This window comes from Schistocerca nitens, chromosome 3 (genome assembly GCF_023898315.1).
Source record: "Schistocerca nitens isolate TAMUIC-IGC-003100 chromosome 3, iqSchNite1.1, whole genome shotgun sequence".
NCBI lineage: Eukaryota > Metazoa > Arthropoda > Insecta > Orthoptera > Acrididae > Schistocerca > Schistocerca nitens.
The window spans coordinates 246,741,864-246,760,358 of NC_064616.1; the positions used below are offsets into that span (position 1 = coordinate 246,741,864).

Below are 18,495 nucleotides of genomic sequence, written 5' to 3' on the forward strand. Positions count from 1 at the left end.
TAGACTGCAAATTAAACATGTTGACATTCTCATTGCTTGTTGTTTTTGCGTGAATAACTTTCCTGTCACACACTTTTGCAGCCATATGACAACTTATCAACATGATATCATTTTTATTGGCATTTAGTTCACGTAACATACAGACAGAACCTTGTTGCATATGGGATATTGCTAATTGCAGAAAAAATGTGAAAGGAGATACAGAGCATGTAATAATTGATAATAGATCATATAACACATAATGATAACTGCCAACAAGTACAATTATTTCAGGTTACTGACAGCAGAGAAGGTAAGGAAAGTACAAATACACAAACCTGTCCTGAACAATGGAAGAAATAAATGTAACGATTCACCATAAAGCTGAAGCTTTGAGTGGTCAATTGGCACATAAACAATATATACTGCTAAGCTTTTGGATTAAACATTCTTTAGAGATCACACACACGCACACACACACACACACACACACACACACACACACACACACACACACACACACACACCTGCATTGTTAGGGTAGCTAATGGCTGGGATGGAGTGGCAACAAGTGCAATGGTTATCTCACCAACAAGCTTTCTCTAGCACAGGCTTGAGGAGTGACATGTGGTGCACTACGATTCTTCGGAGTGAACTGGGAAGAGCAGGCAGAAGAGAGGAAGACTGCAGGGAGGAGGTTCTGAGTTGAAAATGAGGGAATTTGGGTTGGGTGGTCATGATAAGTGAAGTGTGGAACAGGGGCTAGAAGGGACTGAAGTCAGGTGGACTGGGGGGTCAAATGTTTGTTATAGAGATATGCTACTCCATTGCCATTTCCAGTCAGTCACACACCTGTAGAACGTCCAGTTGTAATACCTGTCCTGACCCACTACCCATTAAATCTCATTCTGGTCCTATCATAGACAGATGCTATCCTATCAGAGGAAGGGCCATCTGTGGAAACAGTCATATCATATACCAGTTCTGTTGCAACTTTTGCACAGCCTTTTATGTGTGCATGACATGACCACGCATTAGTTGTCCACTTGAATGAATGGCCTTCCACATAACTGTGACCAGTAGCAGAGTTGATCATCTAGGGGTGAAATACACTGCAGAACACAGCATGCGTGACTTCAATGGCTACTTCACAAAACTAACACCTTCTGTCCTCCCCTCCTCCCACTCAATATCTGCTTCTCTTTGAAATATGTAGATTCAAATTGCTCCTACAACAAATCCTTCAATCCTGTAATCCATCTGGCCTTAATCTCCACTAGCACTTTTCCCAGGCTACCCAACCTTTGTTCATTCATTTTTCACTTCCACCCTTCTCTCCATAATCTCCATGTTCCTCTGCTCTCTCTCCCATTTGTAGTAGACTACACCATGTACTATCTTCCAGAATTTTATGAAACTCATTGATGAGCATGGTGCAGCACAAAACATTTAACAAAATAGCTTTTGTTGTGTACCTGTTATTGATGATTCGTATGCATGTTACAGTATAACCAATCCTTTGTGCAATCAATGTCAAACTTAGTGCCCATAATTACCATTTTCTTGTAGAGTTTCTCAGTATCATATGTTTTTTTCCAATTCCAGCACATGTTTTCTCTAGAAGAACTAATATATTGATGTTGTTAGTTGCAATATTTGCAGCTGCCAGTTACACTCCTGGAAATTGAACTAAGAACACCGTGAATTCATTGTCCCAGGAAGGGGAAACTTTATTGACACATTCCTGGGGTCAGATACATCACATGATCACACTGACAGAACCACAGGCACATAGACACAGGCAACAGAGCATGCACAATGTCGGGACTAGTACAGTGTATATCCACCTTTCGCAGCAATGCAGGCTGCTATTCTCCCATGGAGACGATCGTAGAGATGCTGGATGTAGTCCTGTGGAACGGCTTGCCATGCCATTTCCACCTGGCACCTCAGTTGGACCAGCGTTCGTGCTGGACGTGCAGACCGCGTGAGACGACGCTTCATCCAGTCCCAAACATGCTCAATGGGGGACAGATCCAGAGATCTTGCTGGCCAGGGTAGTTGACTTACACCTTCTAGAGCACGTTGGGTGGCACGGGATACATGCGGACGTGCATTGTCCTGTTGCAACAGCAAGTTCCCTTGCCGGTCTAGGAATGGTAGAACGATGGGTTCGATGACGGTTTGGATGTACCGTGCACTATTCAGTGTCCCCTCGACGATCACCAGTGGTGTACGGCCAGTGTAGGAGATCGCTCCCCACACCATGATGCCGGGTGTTGGCCCTGTGTGCCTCGGTCGTGTGCAGTCCTGATTGTGGCGCTCACCTGCACGGCGCCAAACACGCATACGACCATCATTGGCACCAAGGCAGAAGCGACTCTCATCGCTGAAGACGACACGTCTCCATTCGTCCCTCCATTCACGCCTGTCGCGACACCACTGGAGGCGGGCTGCACGATGTTGGGGCGTGAGCGGAAGACGGCCTAACGGTGTGCGGGACCGTAGCCCAGCTTCATGGAGACGGTTGCGAATGGTCCTCGCCGATACCCCAGGAGCAACAGTGTCCCTAATTTGCTGGGAAGTGGCGGTGCGGTCCCCTACGGCACTGCGTAGGATCCTACGGTCTTGGCGTGCATCCGTGCGTCGCTGCAGTCCGGTCCCAGGTCGACGGGCACGTGCACCTTCTGCCGACCACTGGCGACAACATCGATGTACTGTGGAGACCTCACGCCCCACGTGTTGAGCAATTCGGCGGTACGTCCACCCGGCCTCCCGCATGCCCACTATACGCCCTCGCTCAAAGTCCGTCAACTGCACATACGGTTCACGTCCACGCTGTCGCGGCATGCTACCAGTGTTAAAGACTGCGATGGAGCTCCGTATGCCACGGCAAACTGGCTGACACTGACGGTGGCGGTGCACAAATGCTGCGCAGCTAGCGCCATTCGACGGCCAACACCGCGGTTCCTGGTGTGTCCGCTGTGCCGTGTGTGTGATCATTGCTTGTACAGCCCTCTCGCAGTATCCGGAGCAAGTATGGTGGGTCTCACACACCGGTGTCAATGTGTTCTTTTTTCCATTTCCAGGAGTGTATATGCAATCAGTATCTCCCAATGCCAGGAAGGTGACACAGCCTCAATTCATGTACCTCACATGCACCAGATGCCTTTCGCCCATTGTTAGGAATGTAGCTTACCTGTCTTTGAGAGCATAATGGTACCTTCACAGATTATGTATGTTTATCCAGGGCTTACAGATTTCAGATTTATGAGTTCAGCTTCAGAAGTCAGTGATGATAACGGGAAAGATTGCCTCTCTCTGAGCTCCTATTTATGATTCTCTGTCTTGCTCCTTCTTCATAAAACATTCTGTCTTTTTTCCTCATATATTATTTCATAATCTCTTGCTCAGTCACCTATGCTTCACCTTAACAGTTATTTTAGAGAAGCTATCCATAATTTACTCTTTGGATTATTCAGTACTTAGACCCAGACCTCAAGTCAATACATTTCAGATACATGGAAACAACCAAGTTATCATTGACAGCAAAGGTATCTTACATTCATTCTTGCACTATGAAATATCATCTTCCTCAGGAACGGCTTTATTTCTACCTGACCAGTTGTTTCTCTATCTTGATGACCTATTTTATAATAAAGTTTAAAATCATTTTTTGAACTACTTGAATGACATGTCTTCTTTTATTATATGCAATCCCCAATTCATCATTTTCTGTACAAGTTAGAACATTACATAAAATGAAAGTGGCCTTCTATTTGACATAGCTCCTGGTTAAATTTGGTCTTCAGTATTTCATTGTTTAGCAGTTCTTTAACATCCTTATGTGACAAAACAGTCACCATTGGTATGTTCTTTTTCATACAGACACCAGTTACCTTCATCTTGTGCACCTGTGTGTTCACAGTTTTTTAAAAAGAGTCCTATAATTTTTTACATCCTTTCCGTGCTTAAGTTTGATAAACACATTCATATTTGGCAGCAACAGTATATGATTAAGTATTGTTGATCTGTTTTCCTAATCTCTCTTTTTCTAATTCAATTAGCTGACTGAGGAGTGTTGTCTGAACAATCGTCCACTGGCTGAATCTTTCTTTAGATTATATCATTTATATGGGCATTGTTGACTTCATCTGGAGGAAATAAAAATAAAAGAAAAAACTGGATAGCATTGTTGACTGAGGGATCCTGAAGAGTAGTTCTCAGTACACAACAATACTTTTCATTTGAGTTGAGTGTCTTTTTATGAGTGTAGGTGACAGTTGTGTGTGTGTGTGTGTGTGTGTGTGTGTGTGTGTGTGTGTGTGTGTGTGTGTGTGTGGAGTAATGTCGTATTTGTTTTGTGTATGAGGATTGGAAAAGGGAGTGGATGAAACCTGATGCTCACACATAGCATACTCCTGTTGAATAACACAATCTGGATCACAGAACTTAATGTCCCCATTCAACACACAACTCATCATTGACAATGTCACAATGCCTGTCTTCATGATATAACATGAATGCCTTTGGAATGTCATGCAAGACATTATACAAAAACTTGTGATCAGGAATTTTGGAATGCCACCTCTTTCCCACCCTTGATAATCCAATATTGCTATCAAAAATTTCTTTCACCATCACAACTGCAACCAGCTACTTCTTCGTCAAGCACTCCAAGACATGTGTACATTAGTGACTTCCACTGCAGAGGTGTATGCTAGGAGTCTATAAATCTCAGCTTGCCTGCATATTGGTCAGCTATACATATGTCACTGTAGAAGTAGCATTCACAGCCCCTGGTGTCAGGTGCACCTCAAGAATTTTTTCGTCATCTTAAGGTGACTGCCTGCTGGGTGCTTTTGTTTATGTAGAAACAGCTAAATTTGGATTTACAGTATTTCTGGTGCAGCTGTTCCAGTTGCTACAGAAGACTGTTTTAACTGCTGTTGTCAGTGATCATGTGGTGCAAAAGTGACAGTTGTTTGATTTACATACTTCACCAACCGATACAAATATTTATGGAAAAGTGGCATGAAGATTATGTCCCTATTTTGGTCCATATGCCTCTCAGTTTCTCTCTACTGAAATTCAGTATTAGTTTGATATCTGTACTTCACATGTTCAAACACTTATTGGTGTCTAAAAGAACAGGATGTATTCATTAAAACACATGGCTTTTCACTTAATTAGACACAGTATTTATCACAATTTTAGGCCTATGATATATTCTTGGTACCTGAACACCTCACATGCAAATTTTAATTGTAGGCTCTACACAAAGAGAGTTTTCATTCTGCAGACTTACAGTAATGCAAGAGCAACAAACCAAATAATGCACAAATAGGATATGAAATGATTTTAGGCAACATGTCTAGTAAAATTTCACAAATAGTGAGACTAAACAACATGTAAGCTGTTACAGCAGCCATATTATCTTTTCTGTCCATGACCAAGGGGTGCGACAGGCAACAATTGAAATGTTCAGGTAACAATAACCACCATTTTTTTATTAACTATAGAAGTTGCTCACAATGACAAGCCCCATGAAGCCATAGTCACCAATTAGAAATAGAGTCCAGTGAGGCTGTGGGCTCATGGCCAGCTTAAGCACAGGTCCAGTGAGCACTGAGTGGTGATACGACAAGATGACTCCCACAGATGGGCTGCAGATGTGGCCGGTGTTGAGCCTGGACTGTGCGCTGGCTGCCGAGTGTATGAGTGCTGACCTAAATACCTATCACTGAATGAATGCTAATGTGACATTACAAGGATACGTGATCTCGTGGATGTGGAATGGTGCCTGCAACCTCAGTGCTGTTTACTAGGCCAAGCACAGTGCGTATCAGTGTGGCCAGCACCCCCTGATACTGTGGTGGCTCTGTGAGGCTTGGAAGAAAAGATCCCAGGAAGTTCTCTTGATGTCTGCTGTTTTCATGCTATCTCTTGAAGCAGAGTCACTAGCTACAGAGGCCACACCTTACCCAAGGTATATGACTGTGCGTGTGGTGGCCACATTGCAGGCAGGCTGCCCAGTGTGGTCTACAAAATGGTACTAAAATATACCAAATAATGGCATTTATACTGTACACTTGGAATCTCAGTTTTTAGTAATTTTGAATTATAATGACATATACATCTATACTCTGCCAACCACTATGATCTGAATGGCGAGAGGGTACTTCCCATTGTATCAAATATTACTGTTTCTTTCTATTCCACTAGTATATGAAATGCAGAAAGAATGGTTGCTTAAATGCCTCCATGTACACTACAATTAGTCTAATAATGTCTTTACAGTGCCTACAGTAGTGATATGTAATGGGTTGTAGTTGATTCCTACAGTCCTCATTTAATGTTAGTTCATGAAACTGTGAATATCTTGTGATATTTGGTGTCAAGCCTCTGCCAGTTCAGGATTTTCAGCAGATCCATGATGCTTTCCCATGGGTCATGCAAATCTGTAATGGTTAATGATGCTCTTATTCATATAATTTCAATATCCCTTGTTTTTCCTATTTGGTATTAGTCCCACACATTTGTGCAATATTCTAGGATCAGCTGCACAAGCGACTTGTAAGCAATCTCCTTTGTGGACTAATTGTATTTCCTCAGTATTCTACCAATAAATCAAAGTCTGGCATGTGCTTTATCTATGACTGAGCCTTTATTATCGTCCCATTCCATATCCCAAACAAATTGTTCCAGACTGTTCATAGTGTCTAATGGGCACAATATTTCTGCACTCAGACATCATCAGGTGCACGGACAAACTGAGCTCCTAATGTCACGCAGCCAATTTATACCCTTTCCTCGCAGGTCATTCCCCCCACGATCTGCACCCGTAGCCACACACTGGTGGTTGTAGAGACACTAGCATGTGGTAGCATTGATGTACTTGCTCTGTCTGCCCTGGTCACCAGATCATTTTGCTTTCTGAGAGCCTTCTTAATTAAACTCAGTACTGGTTCCCAAACCTTGTCAAGATTATAGAAGCAAACTCAGTTGATGAGATCATCCTAAGTGCAAATTTCTATGGCTTCTCTAATGACAATGTCCCAATATTAGGAAGTCTGTGCCAAGATTCTGTTATGTTCATACTCCATTGCATGATTCTCAGACAAATAGTGCTCTGTGACCTCTGACTTGTTGGGATACATCAGTTGAGTGTGCATCTGGTGTTCTCAGCAACAATCTTTGACAGTGCACATTGTGTGTCTGATATTTGTCTTTCCATATTGACAGGGAATCTGGGGTACACCAGCCTTCTGCAAGCCGAGATCATCTTTGATGCCTCATAGTTATGATTATTGAGTGGGTAAAAGATATCTTTTCCTCGGAGGTTCTTCAATATGCATCCGATTTTTCCTAACTGGATGCCAGTATAGGATATAAAGGCAGTCGCTGCCTCTTCCTCTGTGACTCCTCCTATCTTCACAGATTGTACTGTTGTGATGGGGTGGAGAGCAGACCTAATCTGCCATTCTGGGTACATGTTTTTTCGAAATACATTTCTGAGGTGTTCCAGATCCTGTGGCAGATTATCTGCATTTGAGATGGTGCGTGCCTTGAGCACTAGTGTTCTTAGTACGTCATGCCTCTGTGTAGGGTGGTGACAGCTGTCTGCATGCAAATATAGGACAGTGTATGTTTTCTTTCAATTCACGCTGTGGACAGGGTGCCACCAGCTTTTCTCCTGACCATGTCATCCAGGAATAGAAATCTTCCTTCTCTTTTGGTCTCTATAGTGAATTCGATATTGGGGTGGATGTAGCTCAAATATGTAAGGAGGTCAAGGAGTTCGTCCCTTCCGTGGGCCAAATGATGAATGTCTCATTCATATAATAAAAAAAAATGTGGGTTTCTATTTGAATGACACCAGGGCTTGCTCCTCAAAGTAGTCCATATACAAATTCGTGACTACAGGCAAGAGTGGACTGCCCATTGTGATTCCTTCCATTTGTTCATAGTATTCTCCATTAGACAGAAAATATGTGGTCAAGAGATGCCTGTAAAGGTTGATGGTCTTCTCACCAAATTTCTGACCAATTAGCTCTAGTGACTCTCGTAGAGTCATCCTCATGAATAAAGAAATGATACCAGAAATTACCAGAATATCTAAGACTTTCACCCCCAAGTTTTCAAAGTGTTTCACAATATCCACAGAACTGTGGGTGTGATAAGAGTATTTACCCACATAAGCACTTAGTATTTCCATTATATATTTTGCCAGCAAATATGTGGGCGCAATGGCACTCCACCTTTGTGGACTTTAGGGAGTCCATAAAGTCTTAGTGGTACAGGTTGTCGAGGCAACAGTTTCTTGGTGACCATCTCTGGTAAATCCACATCCTAGAGAAGAGCCCTAGTCTTGTCCTCCACCTTCTTTGTGGGGTCAGTGTTGGCCTTCCTGTAGGACTTCTTATCTAACAGGCTCTGCATCTTCTCAATTTTGTCCTTTTGGGAAAGAACAACAGTATTGTCAACTGAGATTGTGGTTATAATCTGAGCAAGGCTTGGCAACCAGATCTGAGTTCAATGAAGGAGACTGTCAGCAAACAAAGCTATCCAGTGATCAGGGCAGACAGAGCACTTACATCAGTGCAACCACAGACACTGACGCTAGCACTCCAGAACTGCTGACTCACAGTTGCGGGCACAGATCATGAAGGGAACAGCGCATGGGGTGGAGCATATATAATTCAGCAATGCACCTTGGGATCTCGTCAAGTAGTTGGTGAGCTACCAAACTGTGTGCATCACTGCTAGTGTGCCTGACTGAGACTATCAACAAATTACGATGTCTGGCAAAACAAGAAGACACTAATGGTAAAAAGTGAAACAGTCACTTCATGCAGAGGAAGAGACAGATGTTGCCTCATCTTCTGATGCAGAGGAGACTATGGGAGAAGAAATGGAGAGAGATATCTTCTTTCGCCAGACATCATAATTTGTTGATAGTCTCAATTAGGTGCACTAGCAGCAATGTGCACATTTTGGTAGCTTTCCAACTACTTGATAACTTCCTGAGGGTGCTTGGCCAAATTATATACCCTCCCCCCTGTGTACTGTTCCATCCATGGCCCGTGCCCGCAGCTGCACATTGGCGATTGTGGAGCTGCTAGCATCAGTGTCTGTGGTAGCATTGATGTAAATGCTTTGTCTGATAGTTTTGTTTGCTGAGAGCCTTCTTCATTAAACTCAGACCTGGTTGCCAAGCCTTGCTAAGATTATAACCACAATCTCAGTTGACACTACTGTTGTTCTTTCCCACAAGGACAACATTGAGGAGAGGCAGAGCCTGCTAGATGAGGAGTCCTACAGGAAAGTCAATGCTGATCCCACAAAAAAGGCAGAAGACAATCCTAGGACTCTCCTTCAGTATACGGATATACCAGAGGAGGTCACCAAGAAACTGTTACTTCAACAATCTGTACCATCAAGACTTTATGGCTCCCTAAAGCCCACAAATATGGGGTACCATTGTGCCCCGTTGTCAGCAACATTATGGCACCCACATATTTGCTGGCAAAATATTTAATGGAAATACTAAGCATTTATGTGGCCTTATCACATCCATAGTTCTGTGGATTTTGTAAAACACTTTTCAGGCATCTCCTGACCTCCACATATTTTCTGCTTAATGGACAATACTATGAACAAATGAAAGCAGTCACACTGGGCAGTCCAACCTTGCCTGTAGTTGCAAATTTGTATATGGAATACTTCAAGGAGCTAGCCCTGGTGTCATCCAAATAGAAACGCATGTGTTTTTTCTATTATGTTAGTGACACATTTGTCATATGGCCCGTGGAAGGGACAAACTCCTTGACTTCCTTACACATCTGAACTCCATCCACCTCAATATCAAATTCACTGTAGAGAGTGAAGCAGAAGGAAGATTACTAGTCTTGGACATTGTGCTCAAGAGAATAGGTGATGGCACCCTGCACCACTGCGTGTATCAAAAGAAAATGTGCACTGACCTGTAGTTGCATGCAGATAGGTGACACAGTTCTTTGCAGAGGAATGTCATACTAAAAACACTAATAAACAGGGCCTGCATCATCTCAGATGCAGGGAATCTGTCCCAGGAGCTGGAATTTCTCAGAACTGTATTCTGAAAAATCAGGTATCCACAGTGGCAGATGAGGCATGCTCTCTGCCCCACCACTACAGTCACAGAGGAAGAGGCAGCCAATGCCTTTATACCATGTACTGGCGCACTGTTGGGAAAAATCGGATGCATATTCAAGAGGCACTGAGTAAAAATTGCCTTTTGCTCGGACAGTAAAACACGAGTGTTACTGGAAAGCACCAAAGATGGTACTGGCCTGTGGAAGGCTGGAGTATACCAGATTCAATGCCAGTGTGCAGAGACATATATTGGACAAACAGTGTGCTCCATCAAAGAGCATTGCTGAGTACACCAGAGGTACATTCAACTGACGTATCCCAACAAGTCAGCAGTCACAGAGCACTGTTTGTCTGAGAATTATGCAATGGAGTACGACCATACTAAGATCATGGTACAGACTTCTAAATACTGGGGCAGCATTATTAGAGAGGCCATAGAAAGTTGCATCAGGGATGATCTCATCAACCAAGATTGTAGCTATAATCTCAGCAAGGCTTGGGAACTAGTACTGAGTTTAATTATAAAGGCTCTCTGCAAACAAAACAATCTGGTCAGTATCATAGACAGAGCACTTTCATCAATCCTACCACAGACACCAATGCTAGCCTCTCCACAACCCCTGCTAATGACAATGGCGACATCTCTGATTGCTGAAATACTGTGTCCTTAGGATACTATGAGCCACCAGCACACCTGTGGATTGTTTTACCATTTCATTTATGTCTCATTGATATTTTATACATAGTATACCATGTTTTTGCATTTTGGGAAGCACACAGTTTTACATTTCTGAATGTTAGAGCAAGTTGCCAATCTTTGCACCACATTGTCATGTTGTCAACTCCTGACTGAATGTTTGTGCAGAGTTTTCAGACATTATTTCATTTTAGATAACTGCATTCTCTGCAAAAAACTGCTCTTACTATTAATATTGCCTGCCATGTCACAGGCAACATGAAAAGTAAGGTGCCAACACACTTTGCTGGAGAATACCTGTAGCTACTTCTGTGTCTGTCAGTGACTTCCCACTCAATAAAATATGATGCATCTGCCCTACCAAGAAATCCTCAGTCCAATCATGAATGTTGTTTGATGCCCATTTGATCATATATTCATTAATACAATATGATACTAAAAGTTAAGTATTTTACATTTTCAAGTGTAATATACTACATGCATAATGAAAACTATCTTTCTCACTAACTCAAAACTAGATGCCCAAATCCCCACTGTCCCATTTAATTTTCCCATGAGGGCATCAACCATTTCACCACTCAGGACCAAAAACTGACAAATAAATAACATATCATACAAACAAAGACTTACATGAGCTCTTCATATTATTCTATGACACAAAATTTGTTTAGCCCAAAGACTGACAATTCTTGTCCCTGTCCAATTTTCTGGCGTTTTGCATCACCTGGATCATTAAATATTCAACTGCCCCATTTTGAAATCTGAACTTAAATGATGGTTATTTAAATTGCTTTTTAGTGTAGACACTTTCAGAAAATACGTAGAAAGCTATGCCTGTGCCTTGGAATCACACAACTAGGATGTTAAAGCAGCCACTAATGTCTCCCATATTATGCTGGGCAGCGTGATCTGCAACTCTGAAATCCAACCTGACTTTGGCCATAGTCTGTTGATTATAAATTATATGTGTAGACAGTTGGTCGTTAGTAATGTCCACATAAAAATTTGTACAGTGATGGAGATATGTGATATAGCTGTTTTACTGGTGTCTGTATGACTGATAAGATAGTGTATGTCAATGACAGCACTGGTATATTGCATGATGTGTGGATGCATAGGACAAGTCTTTCACATAACGTGAACTATGTGGTATTGGAACTCACAAAGGGGTAGGAGTGATTTTAAGGAGAATTTTACAGTCTCAAAGTACTATGAAAGGTAACTGAAGCCTAAATGGAAAATGTGGTTCAGGTGTTTGAGTCCAGGATAGTATTGTGTAATAACAGGGTACTGGTGCCTTTAAAGACAGTCACTACACATCCAAACCTTGTCCATAAACTCTCTCATGCTATAGCCTCCCTTGTTCCTAATACTCAAACCACACTCACCATGCAGCCATGAAGGAGTACTCCGTTCATTACATAATCACACAAAAACGGGAAGAGATGAACCACATTGTCCAGTTATGCAAGATTGACAACTGAGATACTACGTTATACATGTTCCTATAAACTGTTTAAAACATTCACTACATAGAGAAGGATATTATTGTTTTTATTCTGTTAAGTATTTCCATTGTCATAAGAATGATGCCATTTATTTGTTGTAACAGTAATATTGTATTATTCATTTACAAACTTACACATATGATACAGAAACACATAGAATGAAATTCCTAAACTGAAATAACAGAAAATGACATACATCCTACATTTTCCATTGTCTGAAAATTGCATACAAAATATTCAAAATAAATGTTATTTATTCTGGTTTGTTTCTGTTAGTTTATTGACTAGACCTAATTGGAAACAAAAGTTCAGTTACACACATTCAACACAAAGCTTGTATGACAGATATAATAGCTAAAGATATTAATTTGCAGTTGCTCAAATTCATCGAGTGGACTCAGACTATGAAATCAAGCCTCAGCCACAACTGGAATCCATTACTCCTCCAATGCGTGGATGGACATCCCGTGCCAGTTCCTTTATGGCTGAGAAAATGTCTTTGATTGAGAGGTTGGGTGAAAACTCACGTGCCTCATCTCTGCTTGACAGGTTACTTTTAGCTTATGTACTGTACTAAAACTTTATAAAGCTTTCAATGATAATAAATTTTATGGAGTGTAATGATAGAGTGTAATGATAGAAATATTTTACTGCTGAATATGGAATATTTTCAAGTTTAGTTAGGAACAATGATTTCAAAAATCACATTATATTCATGAAACTATGAAATACATGAATACATTACCACTTTTTATGTAGTCAGCTAGAAATAATTTTTAGAGGCTTTTAACATTGGGATAAGTTTTATATCCACCACTATATGGGAAGAAAGCATTTACAATGCCTATCTCTATTTCTTCAACAGCAGTCCCTAATACAGTCCATTAACTGTCTACATCATGAAACAGAAGTACTGAATATGTTTCACATCTGTTCTGCAAGCAGTTTCCACTACATAAGAGCTGCTACTTTCTGGTATCCTGCCAATACATCATTGCCTCTTATCTTTGACTTGCTCTAGTCACTCATATTTTTTTCTCCCTGGTGTTACCTGATTAAATATCTGAATAGAGTACAGATAAAGATCATTAACGATATAGCTGAATGAAATTAAATTATTATATTGAGTGATATATGGGCACCAGGTAACCATGTTGCATAAAACAACAGTGTCTATTAAAAAGAGGACTGGTTATTTATGTGATAGTCTGTAAAAGGTCTTTATGTAGAAATCCCAGTTTTTTATTTTTTTTATTTTATTTTTTTTTTATTTTTTATTTTTTTATTATTTTTTTTTTTTCTCATGATGTACGTTTGCAATCCATTTGGTTTGCGTACAGGATACATGTCACAAATTTATAAAACAGTTATGATGATTTTTACATTAATAAATAATAGCACTATGATAAATAATAACACTATAAGGATATTTCTTGGAATGTGTAACACATCGTATCCAGCTCAAATTTCCAGTTCGTTCTGCATGAATTCATACACTGAGTAGTAACACTTCAGTGTCAGTACCTCATACAGCTTTCTTTTAAGTTAACCTAAATTTGTCTGGATCAACTTGTTCCCTTTTAATTTATTACAGATTTTCATTCCCATGTATTCAGGTTCCTGGGCATACAGTCTGAGGCAGTGGGTGAGGAGTATAAAATTTTCTTTGTTTCTAGTATCATGTGAATGGACAAAATGGTTTCCCTCAAATAATTCATGTCTGGTGGGGCAGTACACAAAATAAGATCATAAAACAGTAAGCACTGTGTCTATTAAAATATTTTTTGTTTATTACTCATTTATTTTTCAAAAATAGGAGCTTTACCTCCTCACTCACGCCTGTTCAGCTGTATTTTTGAAGTTTTCTTTGTAAGTATTTTTCATTATAAATGAAAATAGACAGGTGTTACCAGTTCAATTACATAACTACAGCAGCAGCAGTATTACTTGTAGTCAATACTAGTAGTAGTAGCAGAAGTAGTAGTAGCAGCAGAAGTAGTAGCAATAGTACTAATAGTAGTGAAATCACAAAATAATGGCATTAGGTACAATTGTAATATTACTATTGTGACAGTTGAAACTGTGGGTGAAACTATGATTAGGTTTTGCTCACCCTACTCTGAGTTTAGAGCTTCTCTTGTGTTACAGTCTATTAATGTCACCTCTGTTTTCTGTTATGTGTTATGACCAGATCTAACCAACAGAATTAATTCCACAATGTTCCTGCCTCCTAAGTAAAAATAGGATCATCTTCAAAAGCCAAGAACTTTACAAGATTACAGACAATGACAAAAAGACCGTTTTGTTTTATTCTGTCGAAACTTCATTTATGAGAAAAATAAGCTTTATTAAAAATTTTAATTAAAACAGTCTTGGCCATGTAAAATAATTTAGTTTCATTTTAAAATGTGACCAGATTTGATCTATGTAAGATCATCTTCAGACCAATTATTCCATGATGATTGTTGGAGAGTGTCATGGGGCAGGAACCATTCTGGGAAAGTGTGAGGATCGACTGCAACTCTAAGTCATGACACTATGGCATCTCTTCTCATATCAATTAATCTTAATCACTGGCCCCAGTCTCTGTATGATAGTGTTTTGCATCATCGTATATAATTGAAAATTCATTTCTTAATACTACTCATGTTACAATATAAGTGCATACAACAACTATCTCTGACTTTTCACTTATTAACTAAGAATATTGCCACAAAACTCTTTTCACTTGACAATATAATGAAAAGGATAGTTGCTACTCACCATATAGCAGAGATGCTGAGTTGTAGAAAGGCACAACAAAAAGACTATATGAAAGTTAGCTTTCAGCCAACATGGCCTTTGTCAAAAACAGACAACATACACGCCCACACACACTCATCCAAACACAATGCACACACACATGACCACAGTCTCTGGCAGCTAAAGTCTGGAAACTCTGAGCGTATCACTCTTCTCACAGGCAAGGATCCCACCAATATCATTGTCAAATGTATTGAGGAGTCTGCCAGCTTTATGAAACCCCCAATTATAAACCCAGCCACTATGGTCCCAACATTACAAGCCCAGCATATCTTCAACAGCTCCTTTAAGCATAAGATCTATTCCAAAATCTGACATTTGAATCCCTTTCACTCCTCATACTTGCAACCCAAATCATCCACATTTTACCTAATCCAAAGCCAACTCCATCTTTCTACTAATTATCAAAATGTGCAACAACATTTTATATCATTATTACCAGTCAATGTCTGCACTTCCCTTTCCTATCTCCAGGACAGTAATCGCTTTCTCAGATTGTGCCTGTGGCTATTCCATGTCAATATCCTTGCTAGCATAGAATTCTGCCTCTCCCATAATCCTCCTGAGACAATATCCACCACCTCCTTTTGATCAATGGCATTCTACATCATAATTAAGTTTTGCTTGAAAGACAAATTCAAAAACAAATTAGCAAACGTGTGATGGGTATGTATGTGGTACCCTCCCAGCCAACCTGTTAACAGGCTATGTACAAGAATTCTTCTTCTCTATTCAGTATCTTAGACCCTTTATGCAGTTCATATTCACTGCAGCATCTTAATGATCTGGACTTCACCCAGAGCCTTTACAGACAGACAAAATACTGCCCAGCTGCTACAGAGACAAATATTCTACATTTGTTCCAGTAACATAAACAAACCTGCCATCAATGTGAACTACCCACCACTAGGTTTTAGTGACTCAGCATCATTATAAATGAGTATGACAACCAACCAATTTTCTGCTCACATTAATGGTCACTATCAAACAACAAGTTACTAAACAAAATTCATTGCTCCAATGCATTGGTTTTAGTGAGATCCAATCATTACTATGCTAGGATGAACACAGAGGCCATAGGTACCTAACAGCACAAAATAACTTTAACAGAAATTAAGAATGACTGAAATTAGACAAGTTGTGGGCCTTAGTGTGAACGCACAAACAGTTCAGTTTGCTGTAATTGTTTAATTTGCTTACTACTACCTGTGTCTTTATAACCTTTGATGATGTCATTAGCATTGGAAGATGAAATTTCAGGCAAATAAATATGCCTTGGGCCAAGGCCCAATGCCCTTAAAACAAAAATCACTGAGGAATTATAGCCTGTGACAGCATCCATAGTCTGATCGAATTTCTTTAACTGCTTACCAGTTCAAATTGTTCATTCTTATTACAATTTATTTTAACTGCTTGCCATAGCCAGAAAATTTTTGAAGAGTGTCTTGCCTAGTCATCAGGGACACATATAGAATGACAATGTTGGTGCAGTAATGAATCTTGTTTTTATCTAGGTAGGCAAAACCAGCAAACTGATGTGTGAAGAAACTTCCACAAAATCAAATTTCCATCATTGCTTTCATATAATACTCAGCTGAAAAACTTCATTCTGTGGGTTGAGATTTGCCTAGACTATCATATTACCTCTGCCATTCATTACACCTTATAGTTGTTACAAGAAAATTCTGCTGCCACTGGAAATACTGTTGGTGGCCTCACTCACTTGAGCTAAATTACATCAATAAAATGTTTGGTCTCACAAACTCACATAGTTACCATAGTGATCAATTTCTTGCAAGCCTACTATTCCATCTTGTGGCCTGCAACAATATATTATATTTCCCCCCCCCCCCCCCCCCCCCCAACACCGCCCCATATTTTATGAGTTGAATTAAAGTGGCTCCACAGTGCAATATATGATACTTTGTATTGTGTTTCATGTTACTTGGGACACATTACCACAAAATGTACAAGTTCACATTAGAATGACTGGTGACCTACAGGGTGTTTCAAAAATGACCGGTATATTTGAAACGGCAATAAAAACTAAACGAGCAGCGATAGAAATACACCGTTTGTTGCAATATGCTTGGGACAACAGTACATTTTCAGGCAGACAAACTTTCGAAATTACAGTAGTTACAATTTTCAACAACAGATGGCGCTGCAAGTGATGTGAAAGATATAGAAGACAACGCAGTCTGTGGGTGCGCCATTCTGTACGTCGTCTTTCTGCTGTAAGCGTGTGCTGTTCACAACATGCAAGTGTGCTGTAGACAACATGGTTTATTCCTTAGAACAGAGGATTTTTCTGGTGTTGGAATTCCACCGCCTAGAAGACAGTGTTGGTGTAACAAGACAAAGTTTTCAATGGAGGTTTAATGTAACCAAAGGACCGAAAAGCGATACAATAAAGGATATGTTTGCAAAATTTCAACGGACTGGGAACGTGACGGATGAACGTGCTGGAAAGGTAGGGCGACCGCGTACGGCAACCACAGAGGGCAACGCGCAGCTAGTGCAGCAGGTGATCCAACAGCGGCCTCGGGTTTCCATTCGCCGTGTTGCAGCTGCGGTCCAAATGACGCCAACGTCCACGTATCGTCTCATGCACCAGAGTTTACACCTCTATCCATACAAAATTCAAATGCGGCAACCCCTCAGCGCCGCTACCATTGCTGCACGAGAGACATTCGCTAACGATATAGTGCACAGGATTGATAACGGCGATATGCATGTGGGCAGCATTTGGTTTACTGACGAAGCTTATTTTTACCTGGACGGCTTCGTCAATAAACAGAACTGGCGCATATGGGGAACCGAAAAGCCCCATGTTGCAGTCCCATCGTCCCTGCATCCTCGAAAAGTACTGGTCTGGGCCGCCATTTCTTCCAAAGGAATCATTGGCCCATTTTTCAGATCCGAAACGATTACTGCATCACGCTATCTGGACATTTTTCGTGAATTTGTGGTGGTACAAACTGCCTTAGACGACACTGCGAACACCTTGTGGTTTATGCAAGATGGTGCCCGGCCACATCGCACGGCCGACGTCTTTAATTTCCTGAATGAATATTTCGATGATCGTGTGATTGCTTTGGGCTATCCGAAACATACAGGAGGCGGCGTGGATTGGCCTCCCTATTCGCCAGACATGAACCCCTGTGACTTCTTTCTGTGGGGACACTTGAAAGACCAGGTGTACCGCCAGAATCCAGAAACAATTGAACAGCTGAAGCAGTACATCTCATCTGCATGTGAAGCCATTCCGCCAGACACGTTGTCAAAGGTTTCGGGTAATTTCATTCAGAGACTACGCCATATTATTGCTACGCATGGTGGATATGTGGAAAATATCGTACTATAGAGTTT

General features: G+C 40.8%; 1 protein-coding gene across 1 annotated transcript in view; it reads left to right on the top strand.

Moving 5' to 3' along the window:
- LOC126248203 (uncharacterized) overlaps positions 1-18,495 on the top strand; it is a 988,540-nt gene that overhangs the window by 868,013 nt on the left and 102,032 nt on the right. The window contains exon 19 of the mRNA XM_049949008.1: positions 12,696-12,870. Within this exon, the coding sequence (XP_049804965.1) occupies positions 12,696-12,870 (175 nt within the window). The remainder of the gene's footprint in view (positions 1-12,695; positions 12,871-18,495) is intronic.